We start from the raw sequence: 24,881 nt of genomic DNA, 5'->3' as shown, positions 1-24,881 counted from the left end.
CTCAGTCTCCCCTGCATTTTTTTACAGTGCCTTAGTTTTTTTGGAACCTGAACCCCAACCTGCCTCCCAGTGACAGATATACCCAGAAATATACACAGGTCCCCACTCCACCCCCCACCCAACACTAATTTCTCCCCACTCCACCCCCTGCCCATCACTCATAAGCTGAAGGATCCCAAGGGCAAATATATTTATTTACAAAAAGCACAAATACCCTCCCTTCCAGCATGCAGTACCTGGGGAGGGGGCGGGGCCATGGCGCCAAGCACCTGAGACACCAGGAGCACCAGGAGGGGGCGGGGCCTGGGCGGGGCTGGAAGGGAGTCCCCGCCTCCTGCAAGGCCCCGCCTCCTGCGGATCCATTGGTGGAGGGGGCATGGAAGGGCAGCACCCCCTCTCCAGGTCATGACCGCGTGTCCAGCCGATTCATGTACTCCTGCAAGGCCTTCAAGCGGGCGTCTATCTCGGCCATGTCGGCCGCCTGGTGGTCGGAGCTGTACTCTGCGAGAGCAGACGAGCACGTGGAGGGCTGGGAGGGGTTTGCCACCGCTAGGAGCTATGGGGTCTAATCTGCTGCCCTCAGTACCACCCCCAGTGGGCTCTGGAGAGGTGGAATCCCAGGCTCACCTTTCATGGGGACCCAGGTCCCCGAACTGGCCAGGCGTCTCTGATGGCGGCCGCGTTCCAGGGGGGTAGACTTCTGCTGCACAGGAGGTAAGAACGGGGATCAGGCACCCTCCCTCTATTCCGGCCCCAAATCCCACCAGAAATTCTGAACCTAAGGACCTCAAAAAAAGTAAGGGCTGACACCTACTGAGCACCTCACAGTTTCACCAGAACGCTGGGAGGGGAAAGCCATTACCAAGCCCAGTTATCTAATAAACAGGCACAGAGAGGCTAAGAAACCACCTGCATCACAGAGGGGCGGTCAGATTCTAAAACCTGTAATCTGCGGCCAGAGGTGATGGTCTCAGCCAGTGTCCTCTGTGCCCTCATCACCCCACTCTCCCTTCCAACCCAAAGGCCTCTGTGCGCCGGGTCATTTCAGAACGGCTTCCACCAGGCAGGCCCCCAGAACACAACCATGGCAGAAGGGGACAGCGGCTTCCGGCGGCTTAGTGCTGCCCCCACCTTCCCCGAGGAGGCAGGAGAGACTCTCACCATATTGGAGCGGGTCCAGGTGGGGCTGGGAGGCTTCCCGCGGCGGCGGACGCTGGAAGGAAGCAATCATAGACTAATGGACCGCTCTTTGGCACCTCCCACCTCGCCCTCCTTCGTGATTTCAGGGCTCCAGCCTCTGACACCCAGTTACCCTGCAAAAGACTGTTTCCAGGCTCCCCACACACCCGACCGGGAGCGGTTCTTCCCCCCATTCCAAGTTTTACCCTCTACGGAGGGACTCGGAGAAATCCTCAAACTCGCTGCAGGAGCTGGCGGACGAGCAGCGGCTGCGGAAACTGTCCACTAGAGGGAGAAGGAGCGCGTGGGCCTCCCGCACCCGCCCGCGTGCCCGGCCCGCCCGCCAGCCCGCGCCCCGGCCCAGTTACCCGAGGAGCTGCGGTTCCGGGAGCGATTGGGCGCATCCCCTCGGCCGGTCAGGGCGGCCGGGCCGCGGGCCTGGCGAGACCAGGAGATGGATGGCCCGTCCCCGCTTCCTCCGCTGCCCAACCGGTTCCGCTGCTGCAGCCTGGGGAGCGGGTAAGGAGGGGCTTGCCCGTGGGGAAGGCGTCGCTGCCCCCCGGGGCGACAGCCAGGGCCCGCGAGCCGCCCGTGGCCGGCGGGCGAAGAGGAGGAGAAGCGCGGGAGGTCGCGGGGAGAGGGGGCGGGGGGGCGGGGGGGAGCGGGGGGAGCTGACAGGCGGGGGGCACAGGTGGAGACAGAGATGAGGGCACGGGCCGGCGCGCCGGGCACACAGGCCCGCAGGGAAGACACGGGCGCTAACTTCGTTTTGATCTCTCTCTGCTTCTTCTCCTTGGCCTTCACGAAGGCCGTCGGGTCGAAACGGGGCGCGCGACCACCTGGGGGGGCAGGCAGAGCGGACGCGGCCGGGGTCACGCGATCGCGCCCCCACAGCCCCATCCGTTCCACCCTCCCGGCGCAGAGCAGGACGCACCGACCTGTGGGCGAGGGCGAAGGGCGGGTGGGGCGGCCTCGCCCCCGGCTCTCCCGGGAAGAGGAGCGGGCGGCGCCGCGGCCGCGCGACGTGGAGCGCTCCCGGGACGTGGAAGTCCGGTCCTCCCGGGCCCGGGGCGCGGCCACCGGCGGAGTGCGTCTCCTGGAACCCAGGCCGCCGTCAGTTTCCCACGGCCCGGCCGGCTCCCTGGCCAAGCCTCTCCCCAGCGCACCCGCGCCGAGGCCCGGGCCCAGCCCGCCATGCCCTCCCGACGCGCGCCCGCGCCCGCGGCGCTCCTGGAGAACTCCGCGCCGCAGCGGGGGTTTCTCCAGCGCCGCTCCGGGCCTCCCCGACCCCCCACGCCCCGCAGAAGAGCCCGGCTGGCGCTGCTCGACAACCTCACGTAAGCCCCGCTCGCCGGGTCCTCCCCGGGGCCCCTCCCGACGTCCCGCCGCTCTGACAAGCGCTAAGGGACGCCAACCAGCGCCCCCAACCCCACTTGCGGGTGACACCCTCTCGCTCCGCGCGTCGGAGTCCGGCCCTCCTCGGTCCTCAGCCCCTGCTCCGCCGCCTGAAGCCGGCCCACCTCTCCGCAGACCCGCCCACCGGCTCCGAAACTGCGGTCCTCCCGAGGCCTCGGAGCCCAATCAGCCGCGCCTACCCTCGGCCCCCAGCGCCCTCTCCTTCATTCCCCGCCCTGCCCCCAGGCCCTGCCCCCCATCTCTGGGCGCTCCGAGTCCTCCTCAGACTCTGCCTCCTCCCCAGGCCCCGCCCCCGCCAAGCCCAGGCCCACCTGCAGCCCCGAGGCCCCGCCCACCCTGGCCACGCCCCTCACCCTCTCTTGTAAATGGCCAGCTCGGAGTTCAGCGTCTTGAGCCGCGCGCGCAGGCTTCGCTCCGAAGCCTTGACTTCCTCGAGCTGCAGTGAGGATCCGGGCGCAGAGATCCAGACTGAGACCGTGGTCCGCCCCCGCTGGCCACCCCGCTGGCCGGCTCGCCCCCTCACCTCCTTGGCCAGGCGGCGACATTCCTGGCTGCGGCGGCCCGGCCCGCGGGTCTCCGCGCTGCGCTCTTGCCGCAGCTCCAGCTCCAGGCCGCGCACAAGCCCGCGCAGAGACTCGGCCTCCTGGCGCGCCGCCCTGCCGGCCAGCGCCTCCTCGCGTGATCGGCCCAGCTGGGTCTCCAGCTCGCGCTTCTCAGAGGACAGGCGGGACACCCTGCAGGAAAGGTGAGAGCGAGGGCTGGGGCGGGGTGCAGAGGGGAGGCCGGGACTGAGGTCTAATCATCCCCTTTTCCGGCCTGGGGGTGGGCAGGCACCGTCTCACCTCCACAACGAAGGGGTAACTCGATCACTCCCATGGGTAGAGTAAAATGGCCTGATTTATCACCTGCAGCCCACCTTCCCCACCTGAGGGACATGCCACATCACCACCATCCATCCCACTGGAAAGACACAGCCGTTTAAGCTTCATTACAAAATATACCACCAATCTATCCTCTATATCCTGAAAGCCTAGCCCCGAGGTGCTGAGGTCCTGGCCCAGACCCCCAGACAGGACTTGTTGCCTTCCCATTCGCCAGGACTCTGAAAATAACAAACCGGTCCTTGAGAAAATGACTGTACATGGGGTGTTTACAAATGTAGACTTACAGTGCTGCACACCTGAACTGCATATATCATTACCAATGATTTTTCAGTAAAAATTTATCTTAAAAAATGACCTATAAACAATGCTATATACACTGCTGCACAAGGGTGGAATCAAGCAAAATGCACATCAGTTGAATGTTTGGGGCATCTGCCCTAACTGGACTATTACACAATTGTAAAAAAGGAATGAGGCAGACAGCTTTGTATCCCATCACCAAGTGATGGCCAGGATGTAAGTTTAAGAGCAGCTCAGGCAATGTTATGTATGCCTCTCTTTTTGAAAAAGCAAAGAGGGGGTTGTAAATTATATATCTATGTTCATATTTTAAATATATATAAGGTTAAATCAAAAACAAAAAGGTATGTTATCTATGGGAAAGGGAAGAAGACAGAAATGGACCTGTTTACATGCACCTTCTTTTTCTTTTTTTTTTTTTAATTTACAGATTTATTTATGTATGCATATAAGAGCTGGGGTACAAGCCAGAGATGCAGGGGGTGAGAGGATTCACGAGAGACAGAGTGGGGAACAGAACAGGCAGAATGACTGAAGTACATGGCCGAGGGGTGCAGCGGGCGAGACAGGAGAGGTCTGCTGTGCCATGTAGGTAGCTCCCTGGCTGGCCGGGGATCGAACTTGTGCTGCAGAGGCTCTGGGTTGCTTCACAGGTTGCGTCTTAACCCCTTGCGCCACCAGGGAGGTCCCCGTACCTTCTTTTTCAATTTTGACTTTGGAGCCATGAAAATACTTATTTTTAAAAATTGTAACAAAAGCAATCCCTACGGCTTTAAAAGATACTGGTTCAAACCTAACCTAGTTGCATGTCAAAGTCGGTGGCCTCTGGAAGGAGAATTATGTTAAGTGACCTAAAAGGGAAAAACACTTGCTCTTAACAAGTAGAATAATAGCCTAAGGGCAAAAAGAACTGCAATCACATCTTAAACTCTATTCGATACTCTTAGAAGGATTAATGGAATTATTAAGATAAAGCAAATAATTAATGGTGTTATTAGAAATTAAGATTTTCAGCATGAGAAGACATACAAATCAGAGGGGTTAGATAAACACAAACATTATTTTTCTTATTCTGAAAATGTATTTCCTGGCTCTTTCCACTCGCAAAATGCCTAAAAGTTAGGTCAACTCAGTGACAATGAACAGCCTCAGTGGCCAGACCACGATATCTAAATTCCAAAAGAAAAACAACCAAGGCTCCTTGAAGAAATGACTCATGCCAGTTCTGAGGCTGTATAAGCAGCCTAGACATCTTGACAAGCCAGGAAAAAAAGGCATCCATCCAGTTATGGGGTCATTTCAAAAGGATAAAGGAGCCAAAGTGAGGGTATTTCTAGTGGCCAAACGTAAAGACAATAAATATGTACATCAAAAAACATCTGCAAAGGGCCTCCCTGATGGCCTAGGGGTTAAGTCTCATCGCTATCACTGCTGCTGTGGCCTGAGTCCAATCCCCAGCCAGGGAGCTGACCCACATAGCGCACCAGACCTCTCCTGTCTCCCTGCTGCTCCCCTCAGCAGTGTATTTCAGTAGATCCACCTGTTCTGCTCCCTACTCTGTCTCTGATGGATCCTCTTAGCCCCCACACCTCTGGCCTGTACCCCAGTTCTTGTATGAATAAATAAATAAATCTCAAAAAAAAAAACCACAAAAACTAAGAACCTCTGTTTATTCAAAGATACCAGTATGAGCATGAGACTCTCCAAGACTTAAAATCCACAAAGAGCTCATATCCAGACAATATGAAGAACTCCAGACATGAGTAAGAAGAATTACACGATCAGCAAAAAGACAAGGTAGGGGAAGGGGCAACTCACAAATGAGGATCTACAGGCCTCCCAAACACAAAGGAGGGCTTAGCCTCATTGGAAACTAGAAAACACAAAGGAAGGGGCTCCCCTGGTGGAGCAGGTGGTTGAGCACAGTGCTGTGAAGCTGTCCAGCCTCTGCAGAGCCGGTTCAGTGAGGGTCCCACATGGCGTGGCAGACCTCTCCTGTCTTGCCTGCTGCTCCCCTCAGCAGTGTATTTTATCAGTCTGCCTGTTCTGTTCCCCACTCTGTCTCTGGTGAATCCTCTCACCCCACCCCCACCCCTCGAATCTGGCCTGTGCCCCAGTTCTTGTATAAATAAATAAATAAATCTTAAAAAAAAAACAAAAACAAAAACACAAACACAAAGGAAAATTACCAGGAGCTGTGGGGCTGCTCGGAACCTCTGTTAGAGAGGGTCCCGGCTCAACCTGCCAGCTCACCATCACCGAGTGTGGACAAGCTCACAGCACCGCCAAGGAGGGGTCTCGCCAAAACCTGCCACCGATCGGCCTGTGGGTTTAAGGACCACTTCGCAGGACGTGCAGGGGATGAGGGAGTGGAATGTTACCACGGCAAGAAAACCAGTACAATCCCAATCATGAGAAACCACAGGACAAACACCCGGCTTCTTCCAAAAATAAGGAGCCTGGAAACCCAGAAGGACTGAGCCATTTAAAGCGATTTAAAAAACACATCAAGGAATGAGTGGTGGGTTCAGATACTATTCACAGGCGCCGGCCACAGACAGTCGGGTGTCGACCAGACAGATGTGAGCGCACAGCCCCTGGGTACTAGACGACATTAAGGACTTTCTGTTCATTTTGCTGGCTGTGGTAACAACCTTTATCTTTTTTAACATGCCCTTATATGTTAAAAATACATATTTGAGTGTCTACAGAGCAGATATGTCTAGGACTTGCTTAGGGGAGAGCGGAGCGCAGAGATCAGTGATATGGGCAAATATGGACGCCCCTTGATGCTGGGGCACATAGATGCATTGTGCCCGTTTGGTTTTTTGTTTGATTTTTTTTTTAAAGATTTATTTTATTTATGCATACAAGAACTGAAGTACAGGCCAAAGGTGTGCGGGGTGACAGGTTTCACCAGAGAGAGTGGGGAGCAGAATAGGCGGATCTACTGAAATACACCGCTGAGGGGAGCAGCTGGAGAGACAGGTGAGATCTGCTGCAGTGGCTGCCAATAGCTTGATAGCGCTGTCTTTACCTCCTGCGCCACCAGGAAGGCCTGCATTGTGCACTTTTGCATGTGCAGGGAATTTTTCCTGATAAAACTTTTTTTTTTCCCAAATCTGTGGCTCCGTCAAGCTCTCCAAGGAGCTGACTTCACTTCACTTCAGTTAAATCCCCAGCACCTTCCCCTCTTCTGTCTCCCTCATTGTTCCAGCCAAGCTTTTTTGTACAAATGCAATTCCCTTGGAATGGACAGCTTGGTCTTCAGTGGAGCAGGAACACTTCAGCTTATCCTTCAAATATCACCTCCCCCAGCGCTCCTCCAGCAGGATAGGTCATGTCTTCCTGCTCCCTGCTCTCCTTGATCTCTTATGTGTCCCTTTCTCAGCTTCCTAGCTGCCATTTGTCAGTGTGAGTATCCGATCTCTCTCTGGATCCTCTCCCCGTGAGGGCACAGCCTCTAGCTGTCTGCTTGCTGTGTGAAACCCCGGCCCCCATCAGGCTGCCTGTGTCCAGCTCTACTCTACTTATTACAGGCTGGGTGACCTTGGGCAGTTCCACTCACATCTCTTGAAAAGGGGATGGAAACCATATCTATGTCTAAGATGGTAGGAATCTAAGAGTGTGTGGCACCGAGTAAGGGCTCAAGGAACATTAACTAGCACTGTATGAACGAACAAATGTTCAGGAAATAAATTAATAAATGTTAGGAGTCTTCACAAACTCCTGAACTCCTACTTGGGAGGAGGACATTAAGCCCCCATCTGGCAGTGGGCTCTGAAGTCACCCTGCTAGTTCTGAGGTTCGTTCAGAAAGGCAGAGGGCGCCACCTTGTGTCCTGTCTGGGAAACACAGTCTATCGTGCTCTCTGCCATAGTATTCCGTTTGCCCTGGAGCAAGTTCTTCAACTCTCTGGGCCTCAGTTTCCTGTTCCGTAAAATGGGGACAACAGCAGTACTAATTTTGTAAGGATTAAATTAATTTAGTCATAAAGCAATAAGCAGAGTTCCTAGCACACAGCTAATAAATATTAGCTACTGGAGGGCCTCCCTGGCGGCACAAGGGGTTAAAGACAGCACTATAAAGCTATCACCAGCCACTGCAACATGAGTTCAATCCCCACCAGGGAGCTGACCCACATGGTGCAGCAGACCTCTCCTGAAACGCCTGCTGCTCCCCTCAGCAGTGTATTTCAGTAGATCTGCCTGTTCTGCTCCCCACTCTGTCTCTGGTGAATCCTCTCACCACCCCCACCCCACTGCTGCATCTCTGGCCTACACCCCAGTTCTTGTATGCATAAATAAATAAAATAAGTCTTTAAAAATATATATTAGCTACTGGTATTGTTTATTTTTATTACTAATACTAAAAATATTGTCAACCCACCCCAATGAGTGGGGCCTCCTGCACTTAGACACTGAGCCCCCGTTCAGCTTGACAGCGGGCAGCAGTCAGTATACCCAGTGCCTTGGCTTTCTTCACGTCACTATTCCAGTCCCCTGTTCTCACCAATTCCCATCTAACAGAAGGCATTGCACATGCTGTTCCTGCTGCCTAGAACACTTTTCCCCACTCCTTTCACCTGGCCCACCCCTGGCCTCATCAGACTCCCGGGGAAGCTTAATACAGGCTCCCGGGCCTCCCCGGTGGTGCAGCGGTTCAGCGCTGGGTTGCGAAGCTGCCCGCGGCCTCTGCGGCGCCGGTTCGATCCCCGGCTGCTCCCCGGCCACCGGAGGAGGGTCCCGCATGGTGCGCAGACCTCTCCTGCCGCCCGCTGCTCCCCTCAGCAGTGTACTTTGGTCCTTCTGCCTGCTCTGCTCCCTGCTCTGGCTCTGGTGAATTCTCTCACTCTCCCGCGCTTCTGACTGTACCCAGTGCATGTATAAACAAAACAAACAAACAAACAAATAAAAACATGCCTCTATAAATAAAATAAAAAATTAAAAAAAAAAAAATACAGGCTCCCCTTCCCAACTACGAAGACACAGTCGGGGGGTGATGTGATCAACATCTCTGTGCCCCTGTGCAGGGGGGCAGCACAAAAGATGGTGGCTCCACCTCCCACCCTGTCTTGCACATGCTGTTCCCGCTGCTGGGATGCCCCACTTACCAGCAGCATCAAGTCTCCCTTCTGGGCTCCCCGCCCGCCCCCGTCTGCACTGTCTCACTGTCTGCCGACAGATCTATCACCCCCACCACATGGAGGGCCAGGACTGTCTCTGGCACTGCTGAATAACTCTTCTGGGAGCGAGGGATGCGCACCCTCCTGACAGTGCCAAGCATCAGCCCCCTCAGTGCATGTCTGGATGCCCCCCAGCCACCCAGACTCACTGCTCCCGCAGGTGCCAGATCTCAGTCTCCCGTGTGTCCCGAGCGTCCTGGCCATTCAGCCCTCTCAGGCGGCCCAGCTCCTCCTTCAGCGAGCGGATGATACCCTGAAGGACCACGGGGTCCGGCTTGCCCTGGTACGGGAGGGGCAGCGGGTAGTGAATCCTGAGGAGGAGGATTAGAACCAAGGCGTCTCAGAGGCCAAGCGTCCACCGAGAGTATAGCAGATTCTGAGAGGCACATCAGACATGATTCCCTGGCCCCACCTTCCTAGAAGTTTCTGTCCTCAGCACGGCTTCCGGGTCCCTCCTGCCTCCACACCTCTCTAGCGGCCAGCCGCCCAAGGCCCCTTAGCCAGCAATGTGGGAACTACCCAGGCTGACAGGCTGAGTACCATCTGAGGCCACTTCCTCTTCACATGTGGCTGGTGGAAGGGACACTGGGTCCTGTTACTTGCAGCCAAACAATCCCACAGGGGGAAAGTCAAGATAGCCTGATCCCTGTGGCCCCTGGGCTGGGCACCTTCGTTCACTGCCCCAGCCAATGCTATTCAGAGGGTGGATAACTCCCTACTAGAAAATCCAGGACAAAAGGGTCACTGTACCCCGACCATCCAACTGCCATCCCCAACTACCTTCTCCCCTTGTTGCCTCTCACTATACAGGATAGAAAGCCAGCTATTCATTTCCCAGCATTCCTTGCATGTGATCACTTCTGGCCAAATATGATGGAAAGTCTTCTGGGAAGACTTTCCTGATAAAAATGGTGGAGGCAATGGACAGTCCTGTGCCTCTTCCTCTGGCTTTGATACTGATGCAATGCCTGGAGGTCCAGCAGTCACTTTGTGACTATGTGGGAGGTCAAAAGGCCAACACAATAAGGATGTAATTTAAAGAAAAAACAGAAAGAGCCTGTGTCCCTAGTGACACTACTGAATGGCAGCCACCCACCGAGACATCATGTGACAAGACCAACTACAGCTTAAGGCACTGGTAATGGCCACTCTGCACTTGTAGTCAGGTTTAACGACAAGCGCTATAAACCTCAACACTGAAGATTCCCCAGACCAGGTCTAAGCAGCACCCCCTTGTCCTGGGTGCCAGGGTTCCTGAGGTCTAGCCACATCCTCTCCCACCTGCCTACTGCCTGGCCCAGCCCCCGTCCCCACCTGTCAAACTCCACGGAGTAGATGAGGATCAGGTAGCGCTTGGAGTTGAGCTGGGCTGATCTGGAGGCCAGGGGGCCTGGGCGACCTATCTTGCGGTTCCGCAGGGACTCCAGGTCCGTGTAGGTCAGCAGGTCGAGGGTGACTGACTCACTGCTCTGTTGGGAGATGAGGGGAAGAGCTGCCAACGTCGCCAAAGTGAGACACACACCTCACGCCCAGCCCGAACTCTGGGTGAGCTGAGCTTGCCTAGAGCGAGGCTGACAGCCACCCTGGCGCTGTCTCAGGGCTGGCACCAAGATGCCTTCAGAGGGAGGAACTGCAGACAAGGAAGCTCCAGGCCCAGCCATTTAATTGAGCTTCACACTGCGGCCAGCTAAGTGTCCTCCTCAGACCCACAGGGCCTTCCAGGGAGTCCAGCGGGTGGGACTCTTGTCCACTTGTCAGGGTCACTGTCTCCTCATTGCATCCTCCATCAGTGGGCAGTCTCAGTGGGGGGGTCGGGAGGGAGGGAGCAAAAATAAGCAAATCAACTGAAGAATGTCCCTGAGGAAGCTGTAACAATGAATCATTTTATTAACTCCTGATCCCAGAGCACTTTTTACTACTGCTCTGTGGGACCATCAATGGGAAGTGTGCGCCCTGCAGTACCCCAAGGACGACATACCCCAAAGGAGGACAGCTCTTTCAGGAAAAGCACCTGTGCATTCCAGTTTTGAGGAAAATGAACCACTTTTTCATGGAAGGCTACTTTTACCTGAAAGAACAACTGACGGACGCAGCTAAGGTTATTCAGGCTGGCGTCACTGGCATCGTCTCCAAAATGGACAAAGTAAGCTTGGCACTGCCAGCAAAACCACTAAGGGCATTTGATGTCAATGAAGAAATTCCAACTTCAACGGAAAAATACGAATTTGGGGAAACTTATATCTGGCACTGGGTACTTAAGAGCTTCTCAAAGATTGAGAGATTTGGCTGATGAGGACAGAGAGGATGTTAGCAAATGTGACATCCTTTGTTCACAAGTGAAAAGAGAACTGGAGAAATGGCTAAGTGATTTTTCAGCAAAATATTACCAGGGGTTAGTGTTAAGGGTGGAGCGATTTTTACTTTCTTTTTTGTGGGACCCTCGCCGGTGGCCGGGGATCGAACCGGCGCTGCAGAGGATGCGGGCAGCCTCGCAGCCCAGTGCTCAACCGCTGCGCCACCGGGGGAGGCACGATTTTTACTTTCTTCTTTACATTCTGGGACTTCACTTTTCTACATGAGGTAAGTACCTTTAGAATCAAAGTCAGTTACTTGATTCAGAAAGGAAGGAAAGAAAAAGAGCTCTGCCTTTCAAGGGAAGTGAAGGAAGTGGGTCTTGCAGACATCAGACAGGCATCTCCTCCCCCGTCAGGCATCTGGGGCCAGACATCTCCCCAGCCCCCACCCCTGGGTCCTACCTGCATGAGGGCCGACTCCAGCATGTTACAGAAGATGTTGAACTGTTTGAAGTTCCCTGTCTTGTGAGTCAAATCTTCGATGACTGGGGAGGGAGAAAAGTCCTTCATGACGTCTGGCCACTTGCCCAGCCCAAAGCAACCATCCAAGCTTTCCAACTTTCCCCAACTCCCATGTTCCTGCCTGAGGGACGAGCCCCGCTCCCCCTCCTCACCAGGCAGAAGAGCCAGGTGAGCAGGAATCCTGGTTGACCCCATTTTCTAGGAGAAGCTGATCCCCGGGAAAGACAGGCAAGACCCCCCAACCCGAACCCCAGAGGAGACACTCACAGCTGGCATCGAACTCGCCCCGCCACTGGTCGGCGGTCATCCGGTCCTCCACCTCCAGCTCCAGCACCTGCCCGGACACCATCACGCGCACAGCATGCTCCACGCCCCGGAAGACGTAGTCCACCTGCAGGCCTGCTGGCTTGTCCATGGCCAGTGTCACTGGCGAGAGGGGAGAGACGGACCCAGAGAGGCTGAGTGTTCAGCTCAGGAGCCAGAAGACCCAAACTCACATCCCGCCTCCACTGTTTACCAGCTGTGGTACCTTCAGAAAGAGACTTCGCCTCACTGTGCCTCAGTTTCCCCATCAGGACAATGGGTATAGTGAGTATAACCTACATCAGAGGTGGTCATGAGGAATAAATTGGACAATACACATAAAAGCATGTGGAACTTTGTCCTGCACTTTATTCTGCCCAACATAGGTTGGCTAACAGATTACATGATTACCAACAAGAGGATCATATTAACACTGCTGATTCATTTATTAGTATGCTCATTGTATAATCTTTATTATTCATTCATTCAACATGTGTACAGAAAAATCAAACTGAAAATGGGGACAGGGAGTGTTGGGGTCAAGCAGGGCAGGGATTTCAAACAGGGGGTTAGGAGAGGACTCTCTGAGGAGCTGACATTTGCGCAGAGAACTGCAGGCTGTCTGGGGAAGAAGGTCCAAGTGGCTAGAAGTCAGTGCTCTAGATCATCAATGATCCACTTAAATCACGGGCACTGAATTAATAACTGAGTCTACTAACTAGCCTGTTGTAAGCATCAGCACACTGTGCTGCTACTCACTAAATTCTATGAGGAGCTAGAAGGAAGGGTCAGGTCTCCCCTAGATTCTAGGGGCACATTTCGGAACGGGAGCCCCAGGCTGCCTTGGTTCGTATCCAGGTTCAGCACTGGGCACAAGGGCAAGTCACTCGGCCTCTCTACGAGCCAGGTTCCTTTAAAGCATGTTCCATCCACGGCAGGGTGCTGGAGATAAGCTGAAAAGTTTCAGATTTTGTCCTGCTTTCACGAGGGCAGCAACAGAGTAAAAATGATGTGAAGTGGGGTGGGGGCCTCCCTGGTGGCACAAGGGGTTAACATCAGCACTATGAAGCTATCTGCAGCCACTGCAGCACGAGTTCGATCCCCGGCCAGGGAGCTGACCCACATGGCGAGGCAGACCTCTCCTGTCTTGCCCGCTGCTCCCCTCAGCAGTGTATTTCAGTAGATCTGCCTGTTCTGCTCCCCACTCTGTCTTTGGTGAGTCCCCTCACACCCTGCACCTCTGGCCTGCACCCCAGTTCTTGAATGCATCAATAAACAGATCTTTAAAAAGAAAAAGAAAAAGCTGAGCACTGAAACTCTAAGTCAGTGATTTTTCATATGTGTAGGGTCCTTGAGTCTGTGAGAATCTAATGAAATATCTGAACCTGCCCTAGATGGTAGATGAATAGGTTGGTAGCCTTTTACAAGTAATTTGAGGGGCTCCCAGAGTAACCGCCCCCCTCGGTGCCGATCCACAGAACCCCCTTCTCAAAGGTCCAGGGAAAACCCGCCCGTGCCCCGACATCCCGACAGGCCCCTCTGTCTCTAGATCTCAAACTCTGGACTTTATTTGGGGAAGGGGTCTCTGGAGCTTTGGAAAAACTGATGAACTCTGAGGACCCTTCCCCTGGGAAATTCACACTTACAACTGTGCTTTCAATGTCTGGGGGTTCAGCGGTGGGAGTTAATAATTCCGCCCCACTTATCCAGCAGCTTATCCTACACGTGCCCACCCAGGCGCGCGCTCCCGGACGCCCGCAGGGTGCAGGCGGCGCGGCCCGGCCCCGCCCCGCCGGGGGTCCTAGGCCCCGCCCCTCGACGCCGCAGCCGCGCGAGCCAATCAGCGGCCGCGCCGTCGCGGTCGCCGAGGCGTCGAAGGCAGCCGCGGGCCGCGCAGGGTCTCCGCGGGATTCACCTCACGACGCGCGGTGCCCAACTCCGCAGAGAAGACTGAGGAGTAAGGGGGCCCGCCCCGCGCCACCCCCTCCCCGCTACCACCCTGCCCTGCCCCTCCCCCCGCACAAACCCACCTGACCCCGCGAACTGCCGCCCTTCGCCAGGCAACGGCCTTTGAGCACTCACCTGCCGCGGCGTCTTAGCCTCCACCCCGCCCCACCCCCCATGGGGCCCCTGGACCTTCGGCCCAAACTCAGCCGACCCCTCACCCTCGCCCGCGCCCTCACCTCCACGAACCTCTCCCGCCGACCCCCCCCCCACCCCACTCCAGGCTCGGCGCGAGCGCTCAGGAGTCGCTGAAGGAAACGCTCCCACACCCTCGCCCGCCCCGCCCTCCCTTCCTGGCCCTCACTCCCCAGAGGGCTTCTGGATCCTGGACTCCCCTCCCCTCTCTCTGCAGAACTCCCCCCCTCACCCCCGTATTCCAGCCCTGCCTCCTCCCGCGACGTTCTGAAACCAGCCGTGTCCCCCACTCTCCCCACCCCCCACCGCCTCAAGTCCCCTCGCCTCCACCCGGCCCTCACAGAGGGGGGTGGGGGGGGCTGCACTCCCCTTTTTCCTACAGCAGGACTCGAGTTCTCCTGAGGGTCCCCCCAGAAATTAGCGCCCCACCTTTGCCCAAGGTTCTACACACACTCAATTTTCAGCCCCCATCACCCCCGCATTTCACCTGAATCACCCCGTATTCCATCACCCCCGTATTTCATCTGGATTGTCCCCTCCCGAATTTTATGTAAACTCCCTTCCCACCCCCATTTCCCACCTCTCTTTTCCGCGGAGAAAGCCTTCTTTGAGCGTCCCCCCCTTTCTGAGGTTCCCCAGCCTCTCCCGCCCTCACCCCCACCCCCAGTCCTTCTACCTGCATCCTCCATCCTTGTTCTGTGGCGAGTGGCCCATCCTGGTCTCTGGTTTCAGGCCAGTCCCGAGTCTCCCCCCAGCTCCGCTCCCCTCCGCCTCAGCTGTCGGACTCGGCGTCCCGGCCACGCCCTCGAGGCCCCGCCCCGCCCGCCCCGTGACGTGCGCCCCTCAACCTGGCGGGTCCCGCTCTCCTGGGTGTGGACGCCCCAGCGCCCCATCCCGGCCCACACTCTTGACCCCGGCCCTCGGCCCTCGTGACAACTTAGCTTCAGCACACAAGTACATGCGTACGCACACACAATTTTTCCTGCCCTCCCTCTCCCTCTCATCTTTCACTAAGGTGACCCCTCTCCATTTCCAGGGTTACATCACCACCCTTGGCTCCTCCTCCAAAACTGCACTCCCTGGCTATTTTAGACGTTACAGCCCTCACCCCAAGGCCAGCTCTGAAACTCCTCAATGGGCTCCCCAAAGACCAATCCACATAACCATCTCCCCTACTGGACATAGGAAATCACCACTCCTGGCCACCCCCACCCCAGGGTGGCTTTCCCACTCTCAGCAGCACCCCCTCCTCCCCACTTACCCTGAGGGGACCTAGCTGGATTCTCACCTAACAGGCCCAGTGCCTGGCCCACCCTCTGACCTAAGTAACACTCCTGCCCCCATTCTGAGCCCACAGCTCGACCATTTGGTGACTTGGGCTGGAGCGAATGCCCTCTCCTTTCACCCTGCCCCCCCCCCCATACAGACCAAAGTCTCCCATGTTGTCCCCCTGGAACAAATAGAAACAAAAACCCTTTAAGAAATCCACCATCCAGACCTCCAATGCTGTTGCCCACCACCACCCTGGGGTATCCAGACCCCCTCCCCAATGTCCCTCAACCACTTTTTGTCTTAGGTAAGGACCTGCCTTCCTATCAACCAGTGGCTCACTGTTAATTTTACCCTCAGGTAGGTATTCTACCCACCCCTGCCCCCAACCTTAGCCCCATGGCTAAGACGATATAGCCTAGGACCCAGTAGTGAGGGAGGGCCTGGAACTCTGTTTATCCCTTGCTCATTACCCAGCTGCCCTTCCCTGACCACCTTCCCCTTCCGTTTCCTCCCTTGCTCTCTGCTCCTTTCCCTCCCAGTACTAATCCAAATGTGGCCTCACCTTAAGCAGACACATGCTGCAGACCCATGGGTTTAGACCCGGCTGCACCACCTACCAGTGCGACCCTGAGCCAGGCACCCTCTCTGGGCCCTTCCCGGTCAGTAAAATGGGCATAAGAGCTCCCACCTCTCAGGACTATCGTGGGATTAAATTCAGTGATATGTAAAAGGTGCTTCAAACAGCCTGGCACTGGTCAGCCTCTCCCCTCTGTGCATCCCGTTGATGACCAGTGGGGCCCATGAGAGCAGAGCCGTCCTGCTCTTTCTTACACCTTCAGCACCCTGGGCCTGACAGTTCAGGGGCTGCCTAATTAATCAATCACTGGACAAAGCGGGGACACAGGGCTCTGGGCATGAGAAAAAGCCTAGGTTTTCTCCCCTCGGCGCACCCCTTGTCATCATCCTCCAGGTTGCAGCAACAATGTTCTCTCCCGCAGCCAGCCCTCCCTCACTCCAAAGCAGGCAAGGGGCTGTCTGGGTCACTGCAGTATCTGCAGCACCACCCAGCAGAGGGTGGGCCACCAAGGAGGAGTTTAGGGATAAGACAAGCTCTGAACCAGCCTGTTTCTCCAAGGGAGGGCCGCAGACCTTTCCCCCGGTTTGGAAACCGTTTGGAAACCAGCATCTCCTGCCAGCACTCCCAGCACCATGTAGAGCTGAGAGCATCTGTCCTAGGCCATCAGAACATACCCCGCCTTTCTCCCAACCCAAGGCCCTGCCAGTTCAACAACCCTGCCCAAGACACCACAGGGAAGCCCCAAGAAAAGGTGGTGATGGTGGTATCACAGGAGTAAGACCCCATAAGCACCGGTGCACTCTCCAGGGGCTGACTGCCATAGTCACACAGTATCCGCAAGCTAGTGGAGGCTCTAAGAAGCCAGTAGACACAAACACGAATCTCTGTCAGGTGGTGACAAGTGCTATGAAGAAAAATAAAGCCAGGGGGTGAGGGGCTGGGGAGTGGATGGTCAGCAAGGGCCTGTAGTTTACCTCTGAAAGGAGACCTGGAGGTGAGGGAGAGGCCCTGTGGCTACCTGGGAGTGGGGGGGGAAGGGTAATCTAGGTAGAGGGTACAGCAAATACAAAGGCCGTGAGGTCAGAATGTATTTGCTTGTGTTTGAGGGACAGCCAGGAGGCCAGATGGCTGAAGCAGAGGAGGGGGTGGGGGTGTTGATGGCAGGAGTCAGGGCATGGAGGAACGAGGAGGCAGATCAGGTAGGAGCCTGGCAGGCCCAGCAAGGACCTTTAAGCAGGAGATGGGAGCCACACTGTGTGACTTTTGTTTTAACAGGATCCCCAGAATGTGGGGTCAAAGGCAGAGGCAGAGAGCCCAGAGGAGGCCATAGCAACAGACCAGGTAAGAACAGGTCATGGCCTGGACCAGAGTGGCAAGGGAGGTGATGAAACACGCTGGATTTTGGAAGTGTTTCTGAAGGGAGAGGCCACGGAATTTGCTGACTGACAGACCACAGGTTTTGTCCTGAGTACCCAGTAGAATGGACCTGCCACCAGCTGGGTTTGGAGCTGGAAAAGGGAAACCACAAGTTTCGTTTGAGACAAGTCGGGTGTCACTTGGGCTTTCAAGGAGAGAAGTGGGCCATGGGGTGTATGCGTCTGGAGTTGAGGGGAGAGGCCCAGACTGCAGCTGCCACATAGAAAGACCATCTGAAGCCTGACACTGGGTGAGGCCGCTGGGTGGTGGCAGGTACAAAGAGGTGATGCGCCTGAGGCTCAAGGGGCTAACCCAGCCGCCCAAAGCCAGCGCGATGGGGGCAGGACCAGCGTGCAGACCCGGGCAACCCAGCCAGAGCCCGCACTCCGGACACCCCGGAGCTCGTGAGGTTGTTACGAGCTGCCCGAGGCAGCGCACTGGGAAGGCGCCTGAGCCTTCGCTCCCCGCTGAAGCTCACCCTCTCCCCTGCGCTCTCCACCGGCCCCCACGCGCCTCGCCGCAGGGACCTCGCCCCACACGCTGCGCTGGGGTAACCCCCTGCCTCGACGTGTCCCGCGGGCGGCAGAGGCTGCATCTCGGAGGCAGGTCGCCGTCCCGGCTTTGCACACTCGGCCCCTCAGACACCTCCCGCGGGACACGAACCTGCCCCTCCTCACACGCCGCCCTCCGCCCCACGCCCTCGCATTCCAGCGCCTGATCCCCACTCCCGGGTCCCACTCGCCGGGTCGGCCGCCCGCCCGCCGCAGCCCGCCGCTCGGCCCGGGGCGCCCCCTCCCCGCGCCGGGACCTCCCGCCCGGCCCGCGCACCCGCCGATCCCGCCGCCTCTCACCTCCGCGGACACCCCTCGCGAGCGGTTCAACTGCCGATTCGCCAGCCCCGCCCAGGATCCGGCCTTCTCGCTTCTGATTGGCCTGGGTTTACTCGCCGCCAAGTTTCCATTAGTCAAAACAGACGCTCGTCGCCTTGGCCCGCCCCTGAGAAGACTCCACCCACCAAGGCTTGCAATTAGCCAATTCGGAAGAGACGTTCCCAAGTGGGTTGGAGCGCCGATCCCTTCTCCAATCACTACTGGCTAGTAGCTACTGCCAATCATAAAGAGGGGTGTTCCCTGGAGGGGGAGGAACCCCGGAAGTAACCCTTGGCTCCACCTACCGCCCCCAGCGGCAAGTAGGCCGCGCCCACCGGGAGGGGAGGCGGGGAGCACCGTGCCGGGCGTGCTGGAAGCTGCGGGAAAGTTCTGTTGTAAAGAGAGCTTGAGGGTCATCATCGCTCCTGCGTTCCAAGTCTGCACTAAGCGCTCTGCCGGCCTTGGCTTATTTGAAGTTAACAGCGACCCTGTAATAGAAGCACTAGTGTTCCAATTTTGCCACTAAGGAAACAGCCTCAGAGAGGTACAGCCACTGGGACGAGGTCACACAGCATGAGGACTCCCTATTTTGAGTCAATGAGTCGTCAACAGGGCGAAGACAGTTTCTAGGATTGGGTGAGGGAGTCGGGGAGAGGACAGTTCTTTAAGAAAAGTTCATGATCAAACCACCCTGAATGCTACGTGAAAATTAAGTGAGGTTGGCCTGCTTCGTATTTGGACCGGAGGAAAGGAACACACGAAGTTAGGTGTGAACAGAACAAATTACTTAGAATGTGAAAAATAACAAATTACAGCTTTAGAAGAGCTGACATAGCACAAACATTGCAAAATCCTGAAAGATAACGTAATGTTTTTATTTCTTGCCTGACACACCTCTGACATGTTGCCTACTTTTCAGCTGCATCAATTTGTTTCATAATATCTTGATGTAGAGGGAAGAGAAAAGTAAATTATCTTTGCCTGATGGAAATTTTTCTGTCATTATAACTCAGCAGACCTTTTCATTTCACCAGTCGACATTGGTGATACCACCTGTGTATTGGGGGAATAGGGTACAAACTTTCGTGTTAAACTCACGGTAGCTCCATGTTCTGGAAAATGATTCCGCAGGGTTCTTCTGCCTCTGTCCTTTTAATTTGGAACTTGCTGCCATTACTCCGGTGCTCCTGGACTGGACCACTGAAGGAAATGATCGTGACATAACAGACTGTGACTTGGCACCGATCAGGTTAGCACCTTGGATAATGACATGTGGCATGTGGACACGGCCTGAGAAACTCATACTGGCACTTTTGCCATTGTGCGAATGTCATGGAGTGAAATTGCACGAATCTAGATGGCACACCTGATGGCGTACGGTAGATGGCTACTCACCTAAGCGATGTTAATAGCCTGTGGTGACCACCACTATATAGAGGGTTCATCGCTAAGTGAGGATTAATTACAAGAACATTCCTGGAATGTTCAACCAGTTAGACAACCAGTTAGACCATCAAAGTATATCAAAAAGTATCTGTGAACCACATCAAACTATCCCACCCATGAAACCCAACCCAATGTAGCTTCTACTCAGCTGGGTGCCAATACCACCCATGACATAGACATATCCAACTTAGAGGAAGTAGAACTGGAAAAAGACAGTGACCTTATCCAATTGCATTTTATTTTACTTATTTTTTTTTAAAGATTTTTATTTTTATTTATTTATTTATACAAGCACTGGGTACAGTCAGAAGCGCGGGAGGGTGAGAGAAATCACCAGAGCCAGAGTGGGGAGCAGAGCAGGCAGAAGGACAAAGTACACTGCTGAGGGGAGCAGCGGGCGGCAGGAGAGGTCTGCGCGCCATGTGGGACCCTCCTCCAGTTGCCGGGGAGCAGCCAGGGATGGAACCGGCGCTGCAGAGGCCGCGGGCAGCTTCGCAACCCAGTGCTCAACCGCTGCGCCACCGGGAAGGCCCTCCAATTGCATTTTAAACAGTCTCCCTTGGTGAATTTTCCCCAAAACATCAGACATAGGCACATATTGCTATGCCTCTGGAAAGGTCTTGGAAGGGCTTGTGCAAGTCTGGAGTCCTAACGTTTACCTGTGTTTGCTATAATCCCTCCCCCAACATCAGTCTGTGCACTTCCTGGGTGGCCACTGTGTGCCAGAGGCTCTTGCCGGAGGTCCTGCTTCAAAGCATAATAGCCAGTCCTGACAATGCCACCCACTGGTTGAGGGGAACACTTTCCCTCTCTGGGTATGAGTTTTCCCACCTGCAAATTGAGTATTGATAGAAGACTAACTTGGTTATTAGGAGGCCCAGATAGAAAGTTTCCAAGACAGCCTAGAACTTGGATTCCAGGCTTAGAAGCTGGGTTTTGCCATCATAGACCTAGATTGGCATCCCAGGCTTCCTCTCACAAGCTGTCGGTCCTCCCACAAGCCGTGCCTCTATGTGAGCCTCATTTTTGTCACCTGTAGTTGGAGATTCATTCATTCATTCAAGCTTTTTTTTTTTTTTTTTTTTTTTGGTGTACCTGCTCTGTTCCAGGCACTTTTCTGGGTGCTGGGGCTAGATGCATTAGTGAATAAACAGTCCAAACCTTTGCGAAAGGGAAAAAAGTAGTAAATGGATATAAATTGGCGACAAATGGAGAAAATAAAGCAGAGTAGGGGGGTCAGGATGGTTGAGGAGGTATCTTGGAGAAACTGGCTTAGAGCAGAGACCTGAAGTAAGGGAAAGAGCCGTCGTGTGGGTACAGGGGTAGAGCACACTGCCCAGGGTGGGCAGAGAGTTCCAGGAAAAAGAAGGAGTGAGTGCAAAGGACCTGGGGTGGAAGCATGCCTGGTGCTTTTCCATAGCAGCAAGGAGCTCAATATTGGGTGAGTTAGGAGTCGAGCGCATGATGTCCTGGAGGGAGCTCGAAGCCAAGTCAACAGGGTCTTACAGGTCCCTGTGACATCTTTGGGTTTTCCTGAGGGAGATGGATCCCACTGGAGGTGGAGAGCAACAGGGACATTATTTCACTCCTGTCTTAAGTGGCCAGGCTGGTGGCTATGTTAATAATTATTATTAAGCCATTAATAATTTACAAATTAATAAGATAATTTGAAGGGGATAAAATAGCGCAAACTATCCAAAACATTTTGGTGGTTCCTCCAGAAGTGAAAAATAGAATTACCGCCTGAGCCAGAAATTCCACTCATAAGTAGAATTGAAATTGATGTTCAAAGACCTGCATATTCACAGCAGCACCATCCATATAGGCAAAAGGTGGCAATAACTCAAATATCCATCAATAGGTAAATGGGTACATAAAAGGTTGTAGTCACATAATGGAATATTATTCATCCCTGAAAAGGGATGGTGTACCGGTACATGGCAGAACAGGGATGAACCTTGAGAACATCATGCTGTGTGAAAGATGCCAGAGACCAAAGATCACACATTGTGTGATTCTGTTCATATGAAATATAGAGACTGAAAGCCTATCAGAGGTGCCGGGCGATGTGGGGGAGAATGGGGAATCATTGTTTAATGGGTGTGGGGTCTGATTTGGAGATGATGGAAATGTTATGGAACTAGATAGAGATGATGCCTTCACACCATTGAGAATATACTAAATACCACTGACTTGTGCCCTTTAAAATAGATCCTTTTATCTTTCATGGCTTTCACCTAAAAAAAAAAAACCCTTTTAAAGCAAAGATTTAAAAAATAATTCAAATGAGAGATGATGGTGTCTTTCATGAGGGTGGCAGCAGTGGGGGTGGCGGGATGTGGTTAGAATCTGCATATATTCTGAAGGTAGAACTGACAGACCTGCTGATGGATTGGGTGTTGGGAGAGAGAAGGAGAGGGAAGTCAAACCTGATTGCAAGGTTTTGATCTGAGAGGCTGCCAAGATGAAATTTCCATTTATTGCGATTAGATGGATAGCAAGTGGAGGGGATGCGGAGGGAGCGTGGCAGCCAGCACTTGGGTTTGGACAGCTTGAGGTACCTGATAGATTTCCAAGTGGAAATGTTGAGAGGATTGGTGAATAGATGAATCTGAATTCAGGTGTCAGGTCCGGTCTAGAGAGCTATATAAATTTAGGAGTCTATCACCAAAGGAACGAGGAAAGAGAAAAGAAGGGATAAAGGACAGAGCTCCCAGATCCTCCAGTGTTTAAAGGAAGAGGAAGAAATAGTAGAGATTGAGAAGGAGCAGCTACTGAAATAAAAGAAAGGGGTGTCTTGGGAGCAAGGGAAGAAAGTAGACCGAGGAGGAAGATATGACCACCCCGAGAATGTTCCAGAACATGAGGGCAGAATTGGATTACAGGGTTGAGCCACTTGAAGGTTAGTGCTAATCTCAAGAGATGATGTGGCCAAGCAGAGGTGTCAGTCCCTGTTTTAGAGTGCTTCAAGGACTGGGAGAAAATGAACAGGAGACATTAATACAGATAACTTTTTTTTTTAAGATTTATTTATTTATGCATACAAGAGCTGGATACAAGTCAGAGGTGCAGGGGGTGAGACGACTCACCAGAGACAGAGTGGGGAACAGAACAGGCAGACTGACTGACATACACTGCTGAGGGGAGCAGAGGGCGAGACAGGAGAGGTCTGCTGCACCATGTGGGTTTCTCTCTGGCCGGCCGGGGATCAAACTTGTGCTGCAGAGGCTGTGGATTGCCTCATAGCGAGGTGTCTAATCCCTTGCGCCACCAGGGAGCCCAATACAGATAACTTTTTAATTTATGTTTTATTGGAAAAGGGAGCAGAATATCAGGACTGTAGGGAGATGAGGTTAAGAAAGCACATTTCTATTAGAGCCTTTATTATGCCAATGAGAAGAGAAGAGAGAGGGGAACTGATGATGCAGGAGTTGATGCAATACAATTGCCTGATTATGTCCTTGAGTAGACGAGAGAGGACAGGGCATGGCGCAGGTGTAGAAGGGCTTCCAGTGTGATCAGAAGGCAGAGCTGAGGGTCTTGGGAGCAGGTGGGAGGTCGGGGTCCTGGGAACCAGTTCGTGAGTTCTCTTCTATCTCTGTGAGACTGGAGCCAGTCAAGGTTGACAGGAAAGGTAGGGAGGAGGCAGGAGAGCTTGAAGGAGAGAGGCAGGGAGAAGGTGTGAGATGGTCTTCGGAGTGTGTGAGAGTAAAGGGGTGTGAGGGGGCACTGCCACAGCCCCCTGACCTTGGTGGGGGTTGAGGGCACAGAGCAGGGGAGTACTGGTTCATAATTGCCCTTCGATCTCCATCTCATTCAGTTAAAAGCTGGAAACAGAACACAGTTCCAGTGAGTGCTGGGAAGGAAGGCGGACTGGGATAATTTTAAGGGCTTTTATTTGGGAAACAGAGGGGCTGTGAAAAGGCTAGGGACTGAGATCTTGAGCAACCCCATCCCTTCCCAGATGGGGAAACAGAGGCCCAGGTGAATCCCTTTCAAACACTAACATGATTTTTTTTTTAATTTTTTTTTTTTTAACAGAGGCATGTTTTTTATTTATTTATTTGTTTGTTTGGTTTATACAAGCACTGGGTACAGTCAGAAGCACGGGAGGGCGAGAGAATTCACCAGAGCCAGAGCGGGGAGCAGAGCAGGCAGAAGGACCGAAGTACACTGCTGAGGGGAGCAGCGGGCGGCAGGAGAGGTCTGCGCGCCATGTGGGACCCTCCTCCGGTGGCCGGGGAGCAGCCGGGGATCGAACCGGCGCTGCAGAGGCCGCGGGTAGCTTCGCAACCCAGCGCTCAACCGCCGCGCCACCAGGGAGGCCCACTAACATGATTTTTTAAAATGTGAGGTGCTTGTACGCTCGTACCACAGCCCGCTAGCTAAACCCACCGTAAACCCACTGTCGCATTTGCTGAGAGAATTAGCAAACATTTCCCCAAAGCCCTCTGGATCCTGTGAGAAAGGGACCTATATGTCAAATAACCTCCAAGGACAAATGGAGAGACCCCCTCCCCCCACCCCAGGCTAAGTAACTGGCCGCGGGTCATTCAGTCTGTGAGTGGCCAGGCCGGGCACAGCAAAGACTCAGTCACGGAGAGCTGGAAGTCAGCAAAGCCACTTAGGGGGCTCTCAGCAAGCACTGAGGAAGACAGTGTGATCTGAGGCTCAATGACATATTTGCAAATTTAAAGCATGCAGATACACATGGATCTTAAGAGAATAGAAGGATTGGAAACCCCAAATTAAGCATGATAGAGTGGGTACCTATGAGGGGGGCAGAGGAAAAGGGGAAATAACTAAAATCAAATTCAACCAAAGATAATTGCATAGAATCAGCTCATGTCTCTGTGTTTGGGGTTCTAACTAGGGAAGAAGTGAGTATCCCAGGGAGGAGGGAGGTTATATGGGTGGGGAGGGTACCCTGGAGAAGCATGGCTGAGGGGAGGGGGGCAGGGTGGTGAAGGTTGTCCAGAGCATGGCCCCTGCTTTGGGATGGCCCAAGTTCAGATCCCGGCTCTGCTCCAAGTGTCTCAAACTCCTTGTGCCTTAGTTCCCCCCATCACCCCCAGGTAT

At 54.2% G+C, this 24,881-nt stretch overlaps 2 protein-coding genes across 4 annotated transcripts in view; one reads left to right on the top strand and one right to left on the bottom strand.

The window, feature by feature from the left end:
- Positions 1 to 180: 180 nt before the first annotated feature.
- CCDC61 (coiled-coil domain containing 61) lies at positions 181 to 18,394 on the bottom strand. 2 transcript variants are annotated; one of them, XM_037516817.1, is made up of 14 exons: positions 18,339 to 18,394; positions 12,048 to 12,206; positions 11,721 to 11,803; positions 10,279 to 10,433; positions 9,114 to 9,275; positions 3,119 to 3,329; positions 2,949 to 3,031; positions 2,118 to 2,275; positions 1,943 to 2,018; positions 1,548 to 1,687; positions 1,386 to 1,464; positions 1,162 to 1,213; positions 628 to 700; positions 181 to 501 (listed from the first exon to the last, which is right to left on the bottom strand). In XM_037516817.1, exons 2-14 carry the CDS (start codon positions 12,193 to 12,195, stop codon positions 404 to 406), a joined length of 1,518 nt encoding a protein of 505 aa, XP_037372714.1. In that variant the 5' UTR covers positions 12,196 to 12,206; positions 18,339 to 18,394; the 3' UTR covers positions 181 to 403. The 2 variants fall into 2 exon arrangements, with proteins under 2 accessions (XP_037372714.1, XP_037372712.1); XM_037516815.1 differs by lacking the exon at positions 18,339 to 18,394 and adding an exon at positions 14,899 to 14,982.
- NOVA2 (NOVA alternative splicing regulator 2) overlaps positions 15,178 to 24,881 on the top strand; it is a 41,188-nt gene continuing 31,484 nt past the window's right edge. The window contains exons 1-2 of one of the 2 annotated variants that reach the window (XM_037516814.2): positions 15,178 to 15,184; positions 17,347 to 17,412. In XM_037516814.2, the coding sequence (XP_037372711.1) occupies positions 15,181 to 15,184; positions 17,347 to 17,412 (70 nt within the window). In that variant the 5' untranslated portion in view covers positions 15,178 to 15,180. Of the gene's footprint in view, positions 15,185 to 17,209; positions 17,271 to 17,346; positions 17,413 to 24,881 lie in introns of those variants that run through there. The other variant, XM_037516812.2, reaches the window with a different exon arrangement.

The sequence above is a fragment of the Talpa occidentalis genome, unplaced genomic scaffold (assembly GCF_014898055.3).
Source record: "Talpa occidentalis isolate TD23 unplaced genomic scaffold, MPIMG_talOcc4v2.1 talOcc4.17, whole genome shotgun sequence".
In the NCBI taxonomy this organism is placed as follows: domain Eukaryota; kingdom Metazoa; phylum Chordata; class Mammalia; order Eulipotyphla; family Talpidae; genus Talpa; species Talpa occidentalis.
The sequence above is the reverse complement of the archived record's forward strand: the minus strand, read 5'-3'. Positions and strand labels throughout refer to the sequence as shown.